The following is a 17551-nucleotide window of genomic DNA, read 5'->3' on the forward strand; positions in this document are numbered from 1 at the left end:
GAGAAATAGGAGAGAGAGAGCGAGAGAGAGAAATAGGAGAGAGAGAGAAATAGGAGAGAGAGAGAAATAGGAGAGAGAGAGAAATAGAAGGAGAGAGATAAATAGAAGGAGAGAGAGAGAATAGAAGGACAGAGAGAGAATAGGAGAGAGAGAGAGAGAAATAGGAGAGAGAAATAGGAGAGAGAAATAGGAGAGAGAGAAATAGGAGAGAGAGAGAGAAATAGGAGAGGAGAGAGAGAGAGAGAGAAATAGAAGGAGAGAGAGAGAAATAGGAGAGAGAGAGAGAAATAGGAGAGAGAGAGAAATAGAAGGAGAGAGAGAGAGGAAATAGGAGAGAGAGAGAGAAATAGGAGAGAGAGAGAAATAGAAGGAGAGAGAGAGAGAAATAGGAGAGAGAGGAGAAATAGAAGGAGGGAGAGAGAGAAATAGGAGAGAGAGATAAATAGGAGAGAGAGAGAAATAGGAGAGAGAGAGCGAGGAGAGAGAAATAGGAGAGAGAGAGAAATAGGAGAGAGAGAGAAATAGGAGAGAGAGAGAGAAATAGGAGAGAGAAAGAAATAGAAGGAGAGAGAGAGAGAAATAGGAGAGAGAGAGAAATAGGAGAGAGAGAGAAAATAGGAGAGAGAGAGAGAAATAGGAGAGAGAGAGAAATAGGAGAGAGAGAGAAATAGGAGAGAGAGAGAAATAGGAGAGAGAGAGAAATAGGAGAGAGAGAGAAATAGAAGGAGAGAGAGAAATAGAAGGACAGAGAGAGAAATAGAAGGACAGAGAGAGAAATGGAGAGAGAGAGAAATAGGAGAGAGAGAAAAATAAAGAGAGAAGTAGAATAGGTATGTAGTGATGGAGGGAGGTGCAAAAATCTGTCTTCATGTCTCTAATTGATTTTCCAGAGCGGTGTTCGATATTTTTTGTGTGAGGGAGATGATGCTATTCTGGGAATGTGTTTTCAACTAAACCCTGCCGTCAGATTGGCAGCCCACTAGATAAGACCTCGTCTATATCAGCCTGGGAAGAGGAGCAGAGGAAGAGCCCACTAGATCAGACCTGGGAAGAGGAGCAGAGGAAGAGCCCACTAGATCAGACCTGGGAAGAGGAGCAGAGGAAGAGCCCACTAGATCAGACCTCGTCTATATCAGCCTGGGAAGTGGAGCAGAGGAAGAGCCCACTAGATCAGACCTCGTCTATATCAGCCTGGGAAGAGGAGCAGAGGAAGAGCCCACTAGATCAGACCTCATCTATATCAGCCTGGGAAGAGGAGCAGAGGAAGAGCCCACTAGATCAGACCTCGTCTATATCAGCCTGGGAAGAGGAGCAGAGGAAGAGCCCACTAGATCAGACCTCGGAAGAGGAGCAGAGGAAGAGCCACTAGATCAGACCTGGGAAGAGGAGCAGAGGAAGAGGCCACTAGATCAGACCTGGGAAGAGGAGCAGAGGAAGAGCCCACTAGATCAGACCTGGGAAGAGGAGCAGAGGAAGAGCCCACTAGATCAGACCTCGTCTATATCAGCCTGGGAAGAGGAGCAGAGGAAGAGCCCACTAGATCAGACCTGGGAAGAGGAGCAGAGGAAGAGCCCACTAGATCAGACAAGTTCAACCAATCGTTCTCCTATAGTTACACCACTACACAAGTTCAACCAATCGTTCTCCTGTAGTTACACCACTACACAAGTTCAACCAATCGTTCTCCTATAGTTACACCACTACACAAGTTCAACCAATCGTTCTCCTATAGTTACACCACTACACAAGTTCAACCAATCGTTCTCCTGTAGTTACACCACTACACAAGTTCAACCAATCGTTCTCCTATAGTTACACCACTACACAAGTTCAACCAATCGTTCTCCTGTAGTTACACCACTACACAAGTTCAACCAATCGTTCTCCTATAGTTACACCACTACACAAGTTCAACCAATCGTTCTCCTGTAGTTACACCACTACACAAGTTCAACCAATCGTTCTCCTGTAGTTACACCACTACACAAGTTCAACCAATCGTTCTCCTATAGTTACACCACTACACAAGTTCAACCAATCGTTCTCCTATAGTTACACCACTACACAAGTTCAACCAATCGTTCTCCTATAGTTACACCACTACACAAGTTCAACCAATCGTTCTCCTATAGTTACACCACTACACAAGTTCAACCAATCGTTCTCCTATAGTTACACCACTACACAAGTTCAACCAATCGTTCTCCTATAGTTACACCACTACACAAGTTCAACCAATTGTTCTCCTGTAGTTACACCACTACACAAGTTCAACCAATCATTCTCCTATAGTTACACCACTACACAAGTTCAACCAATCGTTCTCCTGTAGTTACACCACTACACAAGTTCAACCAATCGTTCTCCTATAGTTACACCACTACACAAGTTCAACCAATCGTTCTCCAATAGTTACACCACTACACAAGTTCAACCAATCGTTCTCCTATAGTTACACCACTACACAAGTTCAACCAATTGTTCTCCTGTAGTTACACCACTACACAAGTTCAACCAATCGTTCTCCTGTAGTTACACCACTACACAAGTTCAACCAATCGTTTTCCTGCGTGAATAAAAGGCTCCTTGATAACCAATATGTAACTGACCTCAAACGTCATCGCTGATTGGCTGATCAGGGTTTTCGTTGGCGTCAACTGAAACACACAACTTACCGGTCTAACCGCTCGTGGTTGTCTGTAAACTCTGAGGGCCAAGCTGAGTACAGCTCACTACTGTTAAATGTTGAGCTCTACGGTGTTCCACTCAGGGGAACCCCACAACGATTTGGATTCATGTGGGTAAGACCCAAGAGATATTAGAAGGACATACCATCGTCAGATCTGTCATCTCCAAGTGCAGCTTCACCTTTTTTGGGGGGGTGGATTCGGGACTGTATTTGGGGTGGATTTGGGGTGGATTTGGGACTGTATTTGGGGTTGATTTGGGGTGGATTTGGGACTGGATTTGGGGTGGATTTGGGGTGGATTTGGGGTGGATTTGGGGTGAATTTGGGGTGAATTTGGGGTGGATTTGGGGGTGGATTTGGGGTGGATTCGGGGTGGATTCGGGGTGGATTCGGGGTGGATTTGGGGTGGATTTGGGGTGGATTTGGGGTGGATTCGGGGTGGATTCGGGGTGGATTTGGGGTGGATTTGGGGTGGATTTGGGGTGGATTTGGGACTGGATTTGAGTGGATTTGGGGTGGATTTGGGGTGGATTTGAGTGGATTACTTTCTCTTTGTAAAGTGGAAGCTGTGGAGAGTAAAGTACAGAAGCTGTTCCAGAACGAGGAGAGGCAGCGGAGTGAGATAATGGCATCCGGATCATCTCTACCAGAGGACAGGTTCTCCTGTCCCATCTGCTGTGACGTCTTCAAGGATCCTGTCGTCCTGGCATGTGGCCACAGCTTCTGTAAGGTCTGTCAGCAGGAATACTGGGCAGATAAGAAACCTTGGAAATGTCCAGTTTGTAGGAGAAGATTTCCCGTAGCTATGACTCAACCAGTGGAGTCAGAGAGCTTCATCTGGGTCTGAGATACAGGATGGCAGTCAGAGAGCTTCATCTGGGTCTGAGATACAGGACGGGAGTCAGAGAGCTTCATCTGGGTCTGAGATTCAGGACGGGAGTCAGAGAGCTTCATCTGGGTCTGAGATACAGGATGGGAGTCAGAGAGCTTCATCTGGGTCTGAGATACAGGACGGGAGTCAGAGAGCTTCATCTGGCTCTGATGTGCTCTGCAGTCTGCACGGTGAGAAATTCAAACTTTTCTGTCTGAAGGACAAACAGCCCATCTGCTTGGTGTGTCGAGATTCAAAAGTACATAAATCTCACGACTGTGTCCCCGTAGACGAGGTTGTCCAGGATCTTAAGGAGGAACTCCACACCGCCCTGAAGAGGAGGCCAGGCTAGCTGCACTGAGGGAGGAAGAGGAGGCCAGGCTAGCTGCACTGAGGGAGGAAGAGGAGGCCAGGCTAGCTGCACTGAGGGAGGAAGAGGCAGCCAGGATAGCTGCACTGAGGGAGGAAGAGGAGGCCAGGCTAGCTGCACTGAGGGAGGAAGAGGAGGCCAGGCTAGCTGCACTGAGGGAGGAAGAGGCAGCCAGGATAGCTGCACTGAGGGAGGAAGAGGAGGCCATGCTAGCTGCACTGAGGGAGGAAGAGGAGGCCAGGCTAGCTGCACTGAGGGAGGAAGAGGAGGCCAGGCTAGCTGCACTGAGGGAGGAAGAGGAGGCCAGGCTAGCTGCACTGAGGGAGGAAGAGGAGGCCAGGCTAGCTGCACTGAGGGAGGAAGACGCAGCCAGGATAGCTGCACTGAGGGAGGAAGAGGAGGCCATGCTAGCTGCACTGAGGGAGGAAGAGGAGGCCAGGCTAGCTGCACTGAGGGAGGAAGAGGAGGCCAGGCTAGCTGCACTGAGGGAGGAAGAGGAGGCCAGGCTAGCTGCACTGAGGGAGGAAGAGGAGCAGAAGAGTCAGATTGATGAAGAAGAAGATTGAAGAGATAAGCAGAAAGACATCATCACTTTCAGACTCAATCAGAGCCATAGAAGAGGAGTTGAAAGATGAAGACATCTCATTCCTGCAGAACGTCAGGACCACAAAGGAAAGATCCCAGTACACACTGCTGGATCCACAGCTGGTCTCAGGAGCTCTGATAGACGAGGCCAAACACCTGGGCAACCTGCAGTTCAAAGTCTGGGAGAAGATGCTGGGGATCCTCAAATACACTCTTGTGATTCTGGACCCCAAACACTGCACATCCCAGTCTCTCTCTGACTGATGATCTGACCAGTGTGAGAAGACCAGGCACGTCCCAGCAGTTCGTTAACAACCCAGAGCGATTTATGAGGTACACAAATGTTCTTGGCTCCGAGGGGTTCAGCTCAGGAATACACAGCTGGGAGCTGGAGGTGGGGGACCATCCTGACTGGGTTTTGGGCGTGGCTAAAGAGTCCATTGACAGGAAGCGGGAGCGTGATGCAACACCAAAGAATGGAATGTGGTGTATATCGCAGCACGGTGGGAAGTACATAGGAGGAGGAGGTGACATCATCGCTCTGAAGAGGAGACCCCAGAGGATTAGAGTGCAGCTGGACTACAACAGAGGGGAGGTGTACTTCTACGACCCCAAATACATGACACCTATCTACACTCTTAAAGTCAGATCTACTGAGAGACTGTTCCCATACTTAGGGTGTGTAAAACATGTGTCAGTTCAGTGGACATTATCAGGAGGTCATTTTGGGGAGTTAGGATAATACACACATCATTTTTAGAAACTACAGGACTGAAATATCCCTACGCTATGTGCTTCCCTTATAATTAAGAATCAATTAAGAATCAATTGTTTAAGAATCAATTAAGAATCAATTGTTTAAGAATCAATTAAGAATCAATTATTTAAGAATCAATTAAGAATACATTGTTTAAGAATCAATTAAGAATACATTCTTTAAGAATAAATTAAGAATACGTTCTATAAGAATCAATTAAGGATGAATTGTTTAAGAATCAATTAAGAATACATTTTTTAAGAATCAATTAAGAATACATTGTTTAAGAATCAATTAAGAATACATTCTATAAGAATCAATTAAGGATGAATTGTTTCAGAATCAATTAAGAATACATTCTGTAAGAATCAATTAAGAATACATTCTATAAGAATGAATTATCAAGGGTGAATCATGGTTGTTATTCTTACAGGAGGACTGTGCTGTATTGGGAAAATCTCACCATAAGGAAAGTTATTTGTTTCAAATGCAATGCATTTTGTTATGTGAAAAACTGTATATTTTTTCTGATTAAAAATGAATTTACTGTAAAACTGTCTAATCTCATGCGGTGACTACTTCGTGATCTGAATAAGAGTTCTGTCAGATCAGGCTGACCTTAGCTGTCAGTAGTGTTGACCTATCAGTAGTGTTGACGTGTCAGTAGTGTTGACCTGTCAGTAGTGTTGACATGTCAGTAGTGTTGACCTGTCAGTTGTGTTAGAACTGTCAGTAGTGTTGACCTGTCAGTAGTGTTGACCTGTCAGTAGTGTTAGACCTGTCTTGACCTGTCAGTAGTGTTGACCTGTCAGTAGTGTTGACCTATCAGTAGTGTTGACCTGTCAGTAGTATTGACCTGTCAGTAGTGTTGACATGTCTTGACCTGTCAGTAGTGTTGACCTGCCAGTAGTGTTGACCTGTCAGTAGTGTTGACCTATCAGTAGTGTTGACCTGTCAGTAGTGTTAAACCTGTCAGTAGTGTTGACCTGTCAGTAGTGTTAAACATGTCAGTAGTGTTGATCTGTCAGCAGTATTGCCCTGTCAGTAGTGTTAGACCTGTCAGTAGTGTTGACCTGTCAGTAGTGTTGACCTGTCAGTAGTGTTGACCTGTCAGTAGTGTTAAACCTGTCAGTAGTGCTGACTTATCAGTAGTGTTGACCTGTCAGTAGTGTTAAACCTGTCAGTGGTGTTGACCTATCAGTAGTGTTGACCTGTCAGTAGTGTTGACCTGTCAGTAGTGTTGACGTGTCAGTAGTGTTGACCTGTCAGTAGTGTTGACCTATCAGTAGTGTTGACCTGTCAGTAGTGTTGACGTGTCAGTAGTGTTGACGTGTCAGTAGTGTTGACCTGTCAGTAGTGTTGACCTGTCAGTAGTGTTGACCTGTCAGTAGTGTTGACCTATCAGTAGTGTTGACCTGTCAGTAGTGTTGACCTGTTAGTAGTGTTGACCTGTCAGTAGTGTTAGACCTGTCAGTAGTGATAGACCTGTCATGACCTGTCAGTAGTGTTGACCTGTCAGTAGTGTTGACCTGTCAGTAGTGATAGACCTGTCAGTAGTGATAGACCTGTCAGTAGTGTTGACCTGTCAGTAGTGTTGACCTATCAGTCATGTTGACCTATCAGTAGTGTTGACCTGTCAGTAGTGTTGACCTGTCAGTAGTGTTGACCTGTCAGTAGTGTTGACCTATCAGTAGTGTTGACGTATCAGTAGTGTTGACCTGTCAGTAGTGTTGACCTGTCAGTAGTGTTGACCTATCAGTAGTGTTGACGTGTCAGTAGTGTTGACCTGTCAGTAGTGTTAAACCTGTCAGTAGTGTTGACCTATCAGTAGTGTTGACCTGTCAGTAGTGTTGACCTGTCAGTAGTGTTGGCGTGTCAGTAGTCTTGACCTGTCAGTAGTGTTAGACCTATCAGTAGTGATAGACCTGTCAGTAGTGTTGACCTGTCAGTAGTGTTGACCTGTCAGTAGTGTTGACGTGTCAGTAGTGTTGACCTGTCAGTAGTGTTGACCTATCAGTAGTGTTGACCTATCTATAGTGTTGACGTGTCAGTAGTGTTGACCTGTCAGTAGTGTTGACCTGTCAGTATTGTTGACCTATCAGTAGTGTTGACCTATCAGTAGTGTTGATGTGTCAGTAGTGTTGACGTGTCAGTAGTGTTGACCTATCAGTAGTGTTGACCTATCAGTAGTGTTGATGTGTCAGTAGTCTTGACCTGTCAGTAGTGTTAGACCTATCAGTAGTGATAGACCTGTCAGTAGTGTTGACCTGTCAGTAGTGTTGACCTGTCAGTAGTGTTGACGTGTCAGTAGTGTTGACCTGTCAGTAGTGTTGACCTATCAGTAGTGTTGACCTATCAGTAGTGTTGACGTGTCAGTAGTGTTGACCTGTCAGTAGTGTTGACCTGTCAGTATTGTTGACCTATCAGTAGTGTTGACCTATCAGTAGTGTTGATGTGTCAGTAGTGTTGACGTGTCAGTAGTGTTGACCTGTCAGTAGTGTTGACCTGTCAGTAGTGATAGACCTGTCAGTAGTGATAGACCTGTCAGTAGTATTGACCTGTCAGTAGTGTTGACCTGTCAGTAGTGTTGACCTGTCAGTAGTGTTGACCTGTCAGTAGTGATAGACCTGTCATTAGTGTTGACCTGTCAGTAGTGTTGACCTATCAGTAGTGTTGACCTATCAGTAGTGTTGACGTGTCAGTAGTGTTGACCTGTCAGTAGTGTTGACCTGTCAGTAGTGTTGGAACTGTCAGTAGTGTTGACGTGTGAGTAGTGTTGACCTGTCAGTAGTGTTGACCTATCAGTAGTGTTGACCTATCAGTAGTGTTGACGTGTCAGTAGTGTTGACCTGTCAGTAGTGTTGACCTGTTAGTAGTGTTGACCTGTCAGTAGTGTTGACCTGTCAGTAGTGTTGACGTGTCAGTAGTGTTGACATGTCATTAGTGTTGACCTGTCAGTAGTGTTGACCTATCAGTAGTGTTGACCTATCAGTAGTGTTGATGTGTCAGTAGTGTTGACGTGTCAGTAGTGTTGACCTGTCAGTTGTGTTGACCTGTCAGTAGTGTTGACCTGTCAGTAGTGATAGACCTGTCAGTAGTGATAGACCTGTCAGTAGTATTGACCTGTCAGTAGTGTTGACCTGTCAGTAGTGTTGACCTGTCAGTAGTGATAGACCTGTCAGTAGTGTTGACCTGTCAGTAGTGTTGACCTATCAGTAGTGTTGACCTATCAGTAGTGTTGACGTGTCAGTAGTGTTGACCTGTCAGTAGTGTTGACCTGTCAGTAGTGTTAGAACTGTCAGTAGTGTTGACCTGTCAGTAGTGTTGACCTGTCAGTAGTGTTAGACCTGTCTTGACCTGTCAGTAGTGTTGACCTGTCAGTAGTGTTGACCTATCAGTAGTGTTGACCTGTCAGTAGTATTGACCTGTCAGTAGTGTTGACATGTCTTGACCTGTCAGTAGTGTTGACCTGCCAGTAGTGTTGTCCTGTCAGTAGTGTTGACCTATCAGTAGTGTTGACGTGTCAGTAGTGTTGACCTGTCAGTAGTGTTGACCTGTCAGTAGTGTTGGAACTGTCAGTAGTGTTGACGTGTGAGTAGTGTTGACCTGTCAGTAGTGTTGACCTATCAGTAGTGTTGACCTATCAGTAGTGTTGACGTGTCAGTAGTGTTGACCTGTCAGTAGTGTTGACCTGTTAGTAGTGTTGACCTGTCAGTAGTGTTGACCTGTCAGTAGTGTTGACGTGTCAGTAGTGTTGACATGTCATTAGTGTTGACCTGTCAGTAGTGTTGACCTATCAGTAGTGTTGACCTATCAGTAGTGTTGATGTGTCAGTAGTGTTGACGTGTCAGTAGTGTTGACCTGTCAGTTGTGTTGACCTGTCAGTAGTGTTGACCTGTCAGTAGTGATAGACCTGTCAGTAGTGATAGACCTGTCAGTAGTATTGACCTGTCAGTAGTGTTGACCTGTCAGTAGTGTTGACCTGTCAGTAGTGATAGACCTGTCAGTAGTGTTGACCTGTCAGTAGTGTTGACCTATCAGTAGTGTTGACCTATCAGTAGTGTTGACGTGTCAGTAGTGTTGACCTGTCAGTAGTGTTGACCTGTCAGTAGTGTTAGAACTGTCAGTAGTGTTGACCTGTCAGTAGTGTTGACCTGTCAGTAGTGTTAGACCTGTCTTGACCTGTCAGTAGTGTTGACCTGTCAGTAGTGTTGACCTATCAGTAGTGTTGACCTGTCAGTAGTATTGACCTGTCAGTAGTGTTGACATGTCTTGACCTGTCAGTAGTGTTGACCTGCCAGTAGTGTTGTCCTGTCAGTAGTGTTGACCTATCAGTAGTGTTGACCTGTCAGTAGTGTTAAACCTGTCAGTAGTGTTGACCTGTCAGTAGTGTTAAACATGTCAGTAGTGTTGATCTGTCAGCAGTATTGCCCTGTCAGTAGTGTTAGACCTGTCAGTAGTGTTGACCTGTCAGTAGTGTTGACCTGTCAGTAGTGTTAAACCTGTCAGTAGTGCTGACTTATCAGTAGTGTTGACCTGTCAGTAGTGTTAACCTGTCAGTGGTGTTGACCTATCAGTAGTGTTGACCTGTCAGTAGTGTTGACCTGTCAGTAGTGTTGACGTGTCAGTAGTGTTGACCTGTCAGTAGTGTTGACCTATCAGTAGTGTTGACCTGTCAGTAGTGTTGACGTGTCAGTAGTGTTGACGTGTCAGTAGTGTTGACCTGTCAGTAGTGTTGACCTGTCAGTAGTGTTGACCTGTCAGTAGTGTTGACCTATCAGTAGTGTTGACCTGTCAGTAGTGTTGACCTATCAGTAGTGTTGACCTGTCAGTAGTGTTAGACCTGTCAGTAGTGTTGACCTGTCTTGTCCTGTCAGTAGTGTTAGACCTGTCAGTAGTGTTGACCTGTCAGTAGTGTTGACCTATCAGTAGTGTTGACCTGTCAGTAGTGTTGACCTATCAGTAGTTTTGACCTGTTAGTAGTGTTGACCTGTCAGTAGTGTTGACGTGTCAGTAGTGTTGACCTGTCAGTAGTGTTGACCTGTCAGTAGTATTGACCTGTCAGTAGTGTTGACCTGTCAGTAGTGTTGACCTGTCAGTAGTATTGACCTGTCAGTAGTGTTAGAACTAAAAGGAGTCCATATGATGTGTGTGTGTAAAATGTAAATGTGTCATACAGTATCTCATTTAGACAGTTTTAATACAGTATCTCATTTAGACAGTTTTAATACAGTATCTCATTTAGACAGTTTTAATACAGTATCTCGTTTAGACCGTTTAATACAGTATCTCATTTAGATACTCATCTCTCCCACTTCTCCTCTCTCTCTCTCTCTCCCCTCCATCCACCAGGGTGCTGTGATAACCCCAGCTATGGACCTCTCCATGCCCATGCAGCCCTCCAGTATGATGGGTCCTATAACACAGCAAATTAACCACATGTCCCTGGGAAACACAGGAACCGTAAGTCCCTCTGACTGTAATCCTGCTGTGTCGTCTATCACCCACCAGGTGTCCTTTAGAGTTATTTTAATAAGCTTGACATCTTGATAAACTCATTTCTTGACGACGGCTCACTGATCTTCGTCCTTGGCGACATCAACCTCGCGACATCTGCCTTCGATTAATTTACTCCTTGCCTCCTTGCCTCCTTGCCTCCTTACCTCCATGCCTCCTTGCCTCCTTGCCTCCATGCCTCCTTGCCTCCATGCCTCCATGCCTCCTTGCCTCCTTGCCTCCTTGCCTACATGCCTCCTTGCCTCCATGCCTCCTTGCCTCCTTGCCTCCATGCCTCCTTGCCTCCTTGACTCCATGCCTCCTTGCCTCCATGCCTCCTTGCCTCCATGCCTCCATGCCTCCATGCCTCCTTGCCTCCTTGCCTCCATGCCTCCTTGCCTCCATGCCTCCTTGCCTCCTTGCCTCCATGCCTCCTTGCCTCCTTGCCTCCATGCCTCCTTGCCTCCTTGCCTCCTTGCCTCCTTGCCTCCTTGCCTCGCTCTTTCCCAGTCGTCTCCAGCTCACACGACAATAGGCTTGACCTCATCTTTACTAGAGGCAATGCATTGAGTGTAAGTCACTCTGGATGAGAGCGTCTGCTAAATGACTAATATCCAGGTGTTTTTCCTGCTCTCTAACAGCAGTACATGTGTGCAGCAGCTGCTCCAATGCAAGGAGCCTACATTCCTCAGTACCCTGCAGTGCCTGCCTCCGCCCTCACAGTGGACGTAAGTTAAACTCTTTACCATGCAGATTTAACCCTAACCCTTAACCTACAACACCATAACACACAACACCCTAACTGACAACACCATAACCCACAACACCATAACCCACAACACCATAACCTACAACACCATAACACACAACACCCTAACTGACAACACCATAACCTACAACACCATAACCTACAACACCATAACCTACAACACCCTAACTGACAACACCATAACCCACAACACCATAACTCACAACACCCTAACCTACAACACCATAACCCACAACACCATAACCCACAACACCCTAACTGACAACACCATAACCCACAACACCATAACCCACAACACCATAACCTACAACACCATAACCTACAACACCATAACCTACAACACCCTAACTGACAACACCATAACCCACAACACCCTAACCCACCACAACACCCTAACCCACCACAACACCCTAACCCACCACAACACCCTAACCCACCACAACATCCTAACCCACCACAACACCATAACCCACCACACCATAACCCACAACACCCTAACCCAACACAACACCCTAACCCACCACAACACCCTAACCCACAACACCATAACCCACAACACCCTAACCCACAACACCCTAACCCACAACACCATAACCCACAACACCCTAACCCACAACACCATAACCCACCACAACACCCTAACCCACACACCATAACCCACCACACCATAACCACCACAACACCCTAACCCACCACAACACCCTAACCCACCACAACATCCTAACCCACCACAACACCATAACCCACCACCCCATAACCCACAACACCCTAACCCAACACAACACCCTAACCCACCACAACACCCTAACCCACAACACCATAACCCACAACACCCTAACCCACAACACCCTAACCCACAACACCATAACCCACAACACCCTAACCCACAACACCATAACCCACCACAACACCCTAACCCACAACACCATAACCCACCACACCATAACCCACCACAACACCCTAACCCACAACACCCTAACCCACAACACCCTAACCCACAACACCATAACCCACAACACCATAACCCACCACAACACCCTAACCCACCACAACACCCTAACCCACCACAACACCCTAACCCACAACACCATAACCCACAACACCCTAACCCACCACAACACCCTAACCCACAAACACCCTAACCCACCACAACACCCTAACCCCACCACAACACCCTAACCCACCACAACACCCTAACCCACCACAACATCCTAACCCACCACAACACCATAACCCACCACACCATAACCCACAACACCCTAACCCACCACAACACCCTAACCCACCACAACATCCTAACCCACAACAACCTAACCCACCACATCATAACCCCAACACCAGTCTCTTCCTGACTCATGATACCTGTGACCTAATTTCCTGTGTCTTTTCCTGGTTCTTCCTTCTCTTATCAGGCAGTGGTGACAGAGGACTCGCCCCAGACTGTACCCCCCTCCTCACAGGACCCCAACGGACAGCCACCCCTGGACAGCGACTCACCTGCCTACTCCTTCCAACAGACTAAGTAAATACACACACACTCACACACAGTGTATATTGATGTGTGTATTGATGTGTATAGTGTATATTGATGTGTATAGTGTATATTGATGTGTATATTGTATATTGATGTGTATATTGATGTGTATAATGTATATTGATGTGTATAGTGTATATTGATGTGTATATTGATGTGTATAGTGTATATCGATGTGTATATTGATGTTATAGTGATATCGATGTGTATATTGATGTGTATAGTGTATATTGATGTGTATATTGATGTGTATAGTGTATATTGATGTGTATATTGATGTGTATAGTGTATATCGATGTGTATATTGATGTGTATAGTGTATATTGATGTGTATATTGATGTGTATAGTGTATATCGATGTGTATATTAATGTTGTATAGTGTATATTGATGTGTATATTGATGTCTATATTGATGTGTATAGTGTGTATTGATGTGTATATTGATGTGTATAGTGTATATTAATGTGTATAGTGTATATCGATGTGTTATTGATGTGTATAGTGTATATTGATGTGTATAGTGTATATTGAGGTGTATAGTGTATATTGAGGTGTATATTGATGTTTATAGTGTATATTGATGTATATAGTGTATATTGATGTGTATATTGATGTGTATGTGTATATTGATGTGTATATTGATGTATATTGATGTGTATAGTGTATATTGAGGTGTATAGTGTATATTGAGGTGTATATTGATGTTTATAGTGTATATTGATGTATATAGTGTATATTGATGTGTATAGTGTATATTGATGTGTATAGTGTATATTGATGTGTATAGTGTATATTGATGTGTATATTGTATATTGATGTGTATATTGATGTGTATAGTGTATATTGATGTGTATATTGATGTGTATAGTGTATATTGATGTGTATAGTGTATATTGATGTGTATAGTGTATATCGATGTGTATAGTGTATATTGATGTGTATAGTGTATATTGATGTGTATAGTGTATATCGATGTGTATAGTGTATATCGATGTGTATAGTGTATATTGATGTGTATAGTGTATATTGATGTGTATAGTGTATATTGATGTGTATAGAGTACATTGATGTGTATAGTGTATATTAATGTGTATATTGATGTGTATATTGATGTGTATAGTGTATATTGATGTGTATAGTGTATATTGATGTGTATAGTGTATATTGATGTGTATAGTGTATATTGATGTGTATAGTGTATATCGATGTGTATAGTGTATATCGATGTGTATAGTGTATATTGATGTGTATAGTGTATATTGATGTGTATAGTGTATATTGATGTGTATAGTGTATATTGATGTGTATAGTGTATATTGATGTCTATATTGATGTGTATAGTGTATATTGATGTGTATAGTGTATATTGATGTGTATATTGATGTGTATAGTGTATATTGATGTGTATATTGATGTGTATAGTGTATATTGATGTATATAGTGTATATTGATGTATATAGTGTATATTGATGTGTATAGTGTATATTGATGTGTATAGTGTATATTGAGGTGTATAGTGTATATTGATGTGTATATTGATGTGTATAGTGTATATTGAGGTGTATAGTGTATATTGCTGTGTATATTGATGTGTATAGTGTTATATGATGTGTATAGTGTATATTGAAGTGTATAGTGTATATTGATGTCTATATTAATGTGTATAGTGTATATTGATGTGTATAGTGTATATTGATGTGTATAGTGTATATTGATGTGTATAGTGTATATTGATGTGTATAGTGTATATTGAGGTGTATATTGATGTTTATAGTGTATATTGATGTATATAGTGTATATTGATGTGTATAGTGTATATTGATGTGTATAGTGTATATTGATGTGTATAGTGTATATTGATGTGTATAGTGTATATTGAGGTGTATAGTGTATATTGAGGTGTATATTGATGTTTATAGTGTATATTGATGTATATAGTGTATATTGATGTGTATAGTGTATATTGATGTGTATAGTGTATATTGATGTGTATAGTATATATTGATGTGTATAGTGTATATTGATGTGTATAGTGTATATTGATGTGTATAGTGTATATTGATGTGTATAGTGTATATTGATGTGTATAGTGTATATTGATGTGTATAGTGTATATCGATGTGTATATTGATGTGTATGGTGTATATTGATGTGTATAGTGTATATTGATGTGTATATTGATGTGTATAGTGTATATTGATGTGTATAGTGTATATTGATGTGTATAATGTATATTGATGTGTATAGTGTATATTGAGGTGTATAGTGTATATTGATGTCTATATTGATGTTTATAGTGTATATTGATGTGTATATTGATGTGTATAGTGTATATTGATGTTTATAGTGTATATTGATGTGTATATTGTTGTTTATAGTGTATATTGATGTGTATAATGTATATTGATGTGTATAGTGTATATTGAGGTGTATAGTGTATATTGATGTCTATATTGATGTTTATAGTGTATATTGATGTGTATATTGATGTGTATAGTGTATATTGATGTGTATAGTGTATATTGAGGTGTATAGTGTATATTGATGTGTATAGTGTATATTGATGTGTATAGTCTATATTGATGTCTATATTGATGTGTATAGTGTATATTGAGGTGTATAGTGTATATTGATGTATATAGTGTATATTGATGTGTATAGTGTATATTGAGGTGTATAGTCTATATTGATGTGTATAGTGTATATTGATGTGTATATTGATGTATATAGTTTATATTGATGTGTATAGTGTATATTGATGTGTATAGTGTATATCGATGTGTATATTGATGTGTATATTAATGTGTATAGTGTATATTGAGGAGTATAGTCTATATTGATGTGTATAGTGTATATTGATGTGTATATTGATGTTTATAGTGTATATTGATGTGTATATTGATGTTTATAGTGTATATTGATGTGTATATTGATGTGTATAGTGTATATTGATGTGTACAGTCTATATCGATGTGTATATTGATGTGTATAGTGTATATTGATGTGTATAGTGTATATTGATGTGTATAGTGTATATTGAGGTGTATATTGATGTGTATAGTGTATATTGATGTGTATAGTGTAAATCGATGTGTATATTGATGTGTATAGTGTATATTGATGTATATAGTGTATATCGATGTGTATAGTGTATATTGATGTGTATATTAATGTGTATAGTGTATATTGATGTGTATATTGATGTGTATAGTGTATATTGAGGTGTATAGTGTATATTGATGTGTATATTAATGTGTATAGTGTATATTGATGTGTATATTGATGTGTATAGTGTATATTGATGTGTATATTGATGTGTATAGTGTATATCGATGTGTATAGTGTATATTGATGTGTATAGTGTATATTAATGTGTATATTAATGTGTTTAGTGTATATTGATGTCTATAGTGTATATCGATGTGTATATTGATGTGTATAGTGTATATTGATGTGTATAGTGTATATTGATGTGTATAGTCTATATTGATGTGTATATTGATGTGTGTAGTGTATATTGATGTGTATAGTGTATATTTATGTGTATAGTGTACATTGATGTGTATATTGATGTCTATATTGATGTGTATATTGATGTGTATAGTCTATATTGATGTGTATATTGATGTCTATAGTGTATATCGATGTGTATATTGATGTGTATAGTGTATATTGATGTGTATAGTGTATATTGATGTGTATAGTCTATATTGATGTGTATATTGATGTGTGTAGTGTATATTGATGTGTATAGTGTATATTTATGTGTATAGTGTACATTGATGTGTATATTGATGTCTATATTGATGTGTATATTGATGTGTATAGTCTATATTGATGTGTATATTGATGTGTGTAGTGTATATTGATGTGTATAGTGTATATTTATGTGTATAGTGTACATTGATGTGTATATTGATGTCTATATTGATGTGTATAGTGTATATTGAGGTGTATAGTGTATATTGATGTGTATATTGATGTCTATATTAATGTGTATAGTGTATATTGATGTGTATAGTGTATATTGATGTGTATAGTGTATATCGATGTGTATATTGATGTGTATAGTGTATATTTATGTGTATAGTGTATATTGATGTGTATATTGATGTGTATATTGATGTGTATAGTCTATATTGATGTCTATATTGATGTGTATATTGATGTGTATAGTGTATATTGATGTGTATAGTGTATATTGATGTGTATAGTGTATATTGATGTGTATAGTGTATATCGATGTGTATAGTGTATATTGATGTGTATAGTGTATATTGATGTGTATAGTGTATATTGATGTGTATAGTGTATATTGATGTGTATAGTGTATATTGATGTGTATAGTGTATATTGATGTGTATAGTGTATATTGATGTCTATATTGATGTGTATAGTGTATATTGATGTATATAGTGTATATTGATGTGTATAGTGTATATAGATGTGTATATTGATGTGTATAGTGTATATTGATGT

General features: G+C 41.3%; 1 protein-coding gene across 1 annotated transcript in view; it reads left to right on the forward strand.

Annotated features, from left to right (window-relative positions):
* The window catches only part of LOC116360985 (RNA-binding motif, single-stranded-interacting protein 3-like), a 61624-nt gene extending 48561 nt beyond the window's left edge, over positions 1-13063 (forward strand). Inside the window, exons 5-7 of the mRNA XM_031815842.1 lie at positions 10625-10735; positions 11410-11496; positions 12950-13063. Of these exons, the coding sequence (XP_031671702.1) occupies positions 10625-10735; positions 11410-11496; positions 12950-13063 (312 nt within the window). The remainder of the gene's footprint in view (positions 1-10624; positions 10736-11409; positions 11497-12949) is intronic.
* Positions 13064-17551: the final 4488 nt, after the last annotated feature.

The sequence above is a fragment of the Oncorhynchus kisutch genome, unplaced genomic scaffold (genome assembly GCF_002021735.2).
Source record: "Oncorhynchus kisutch isolate 150728-3 unplaced genomic scaffold, Okis_V2 scaffold648, whole genome shotgun sequence".
In the NCBI taxonomy this organism is placed as follows: domain Eukaryota; kingdom Metazoa; phylum Chordata; class Actinopteri; order Salmoniformes; family Salmonidae; genus Oncorhynchus; species Oncorhynchus kisutch.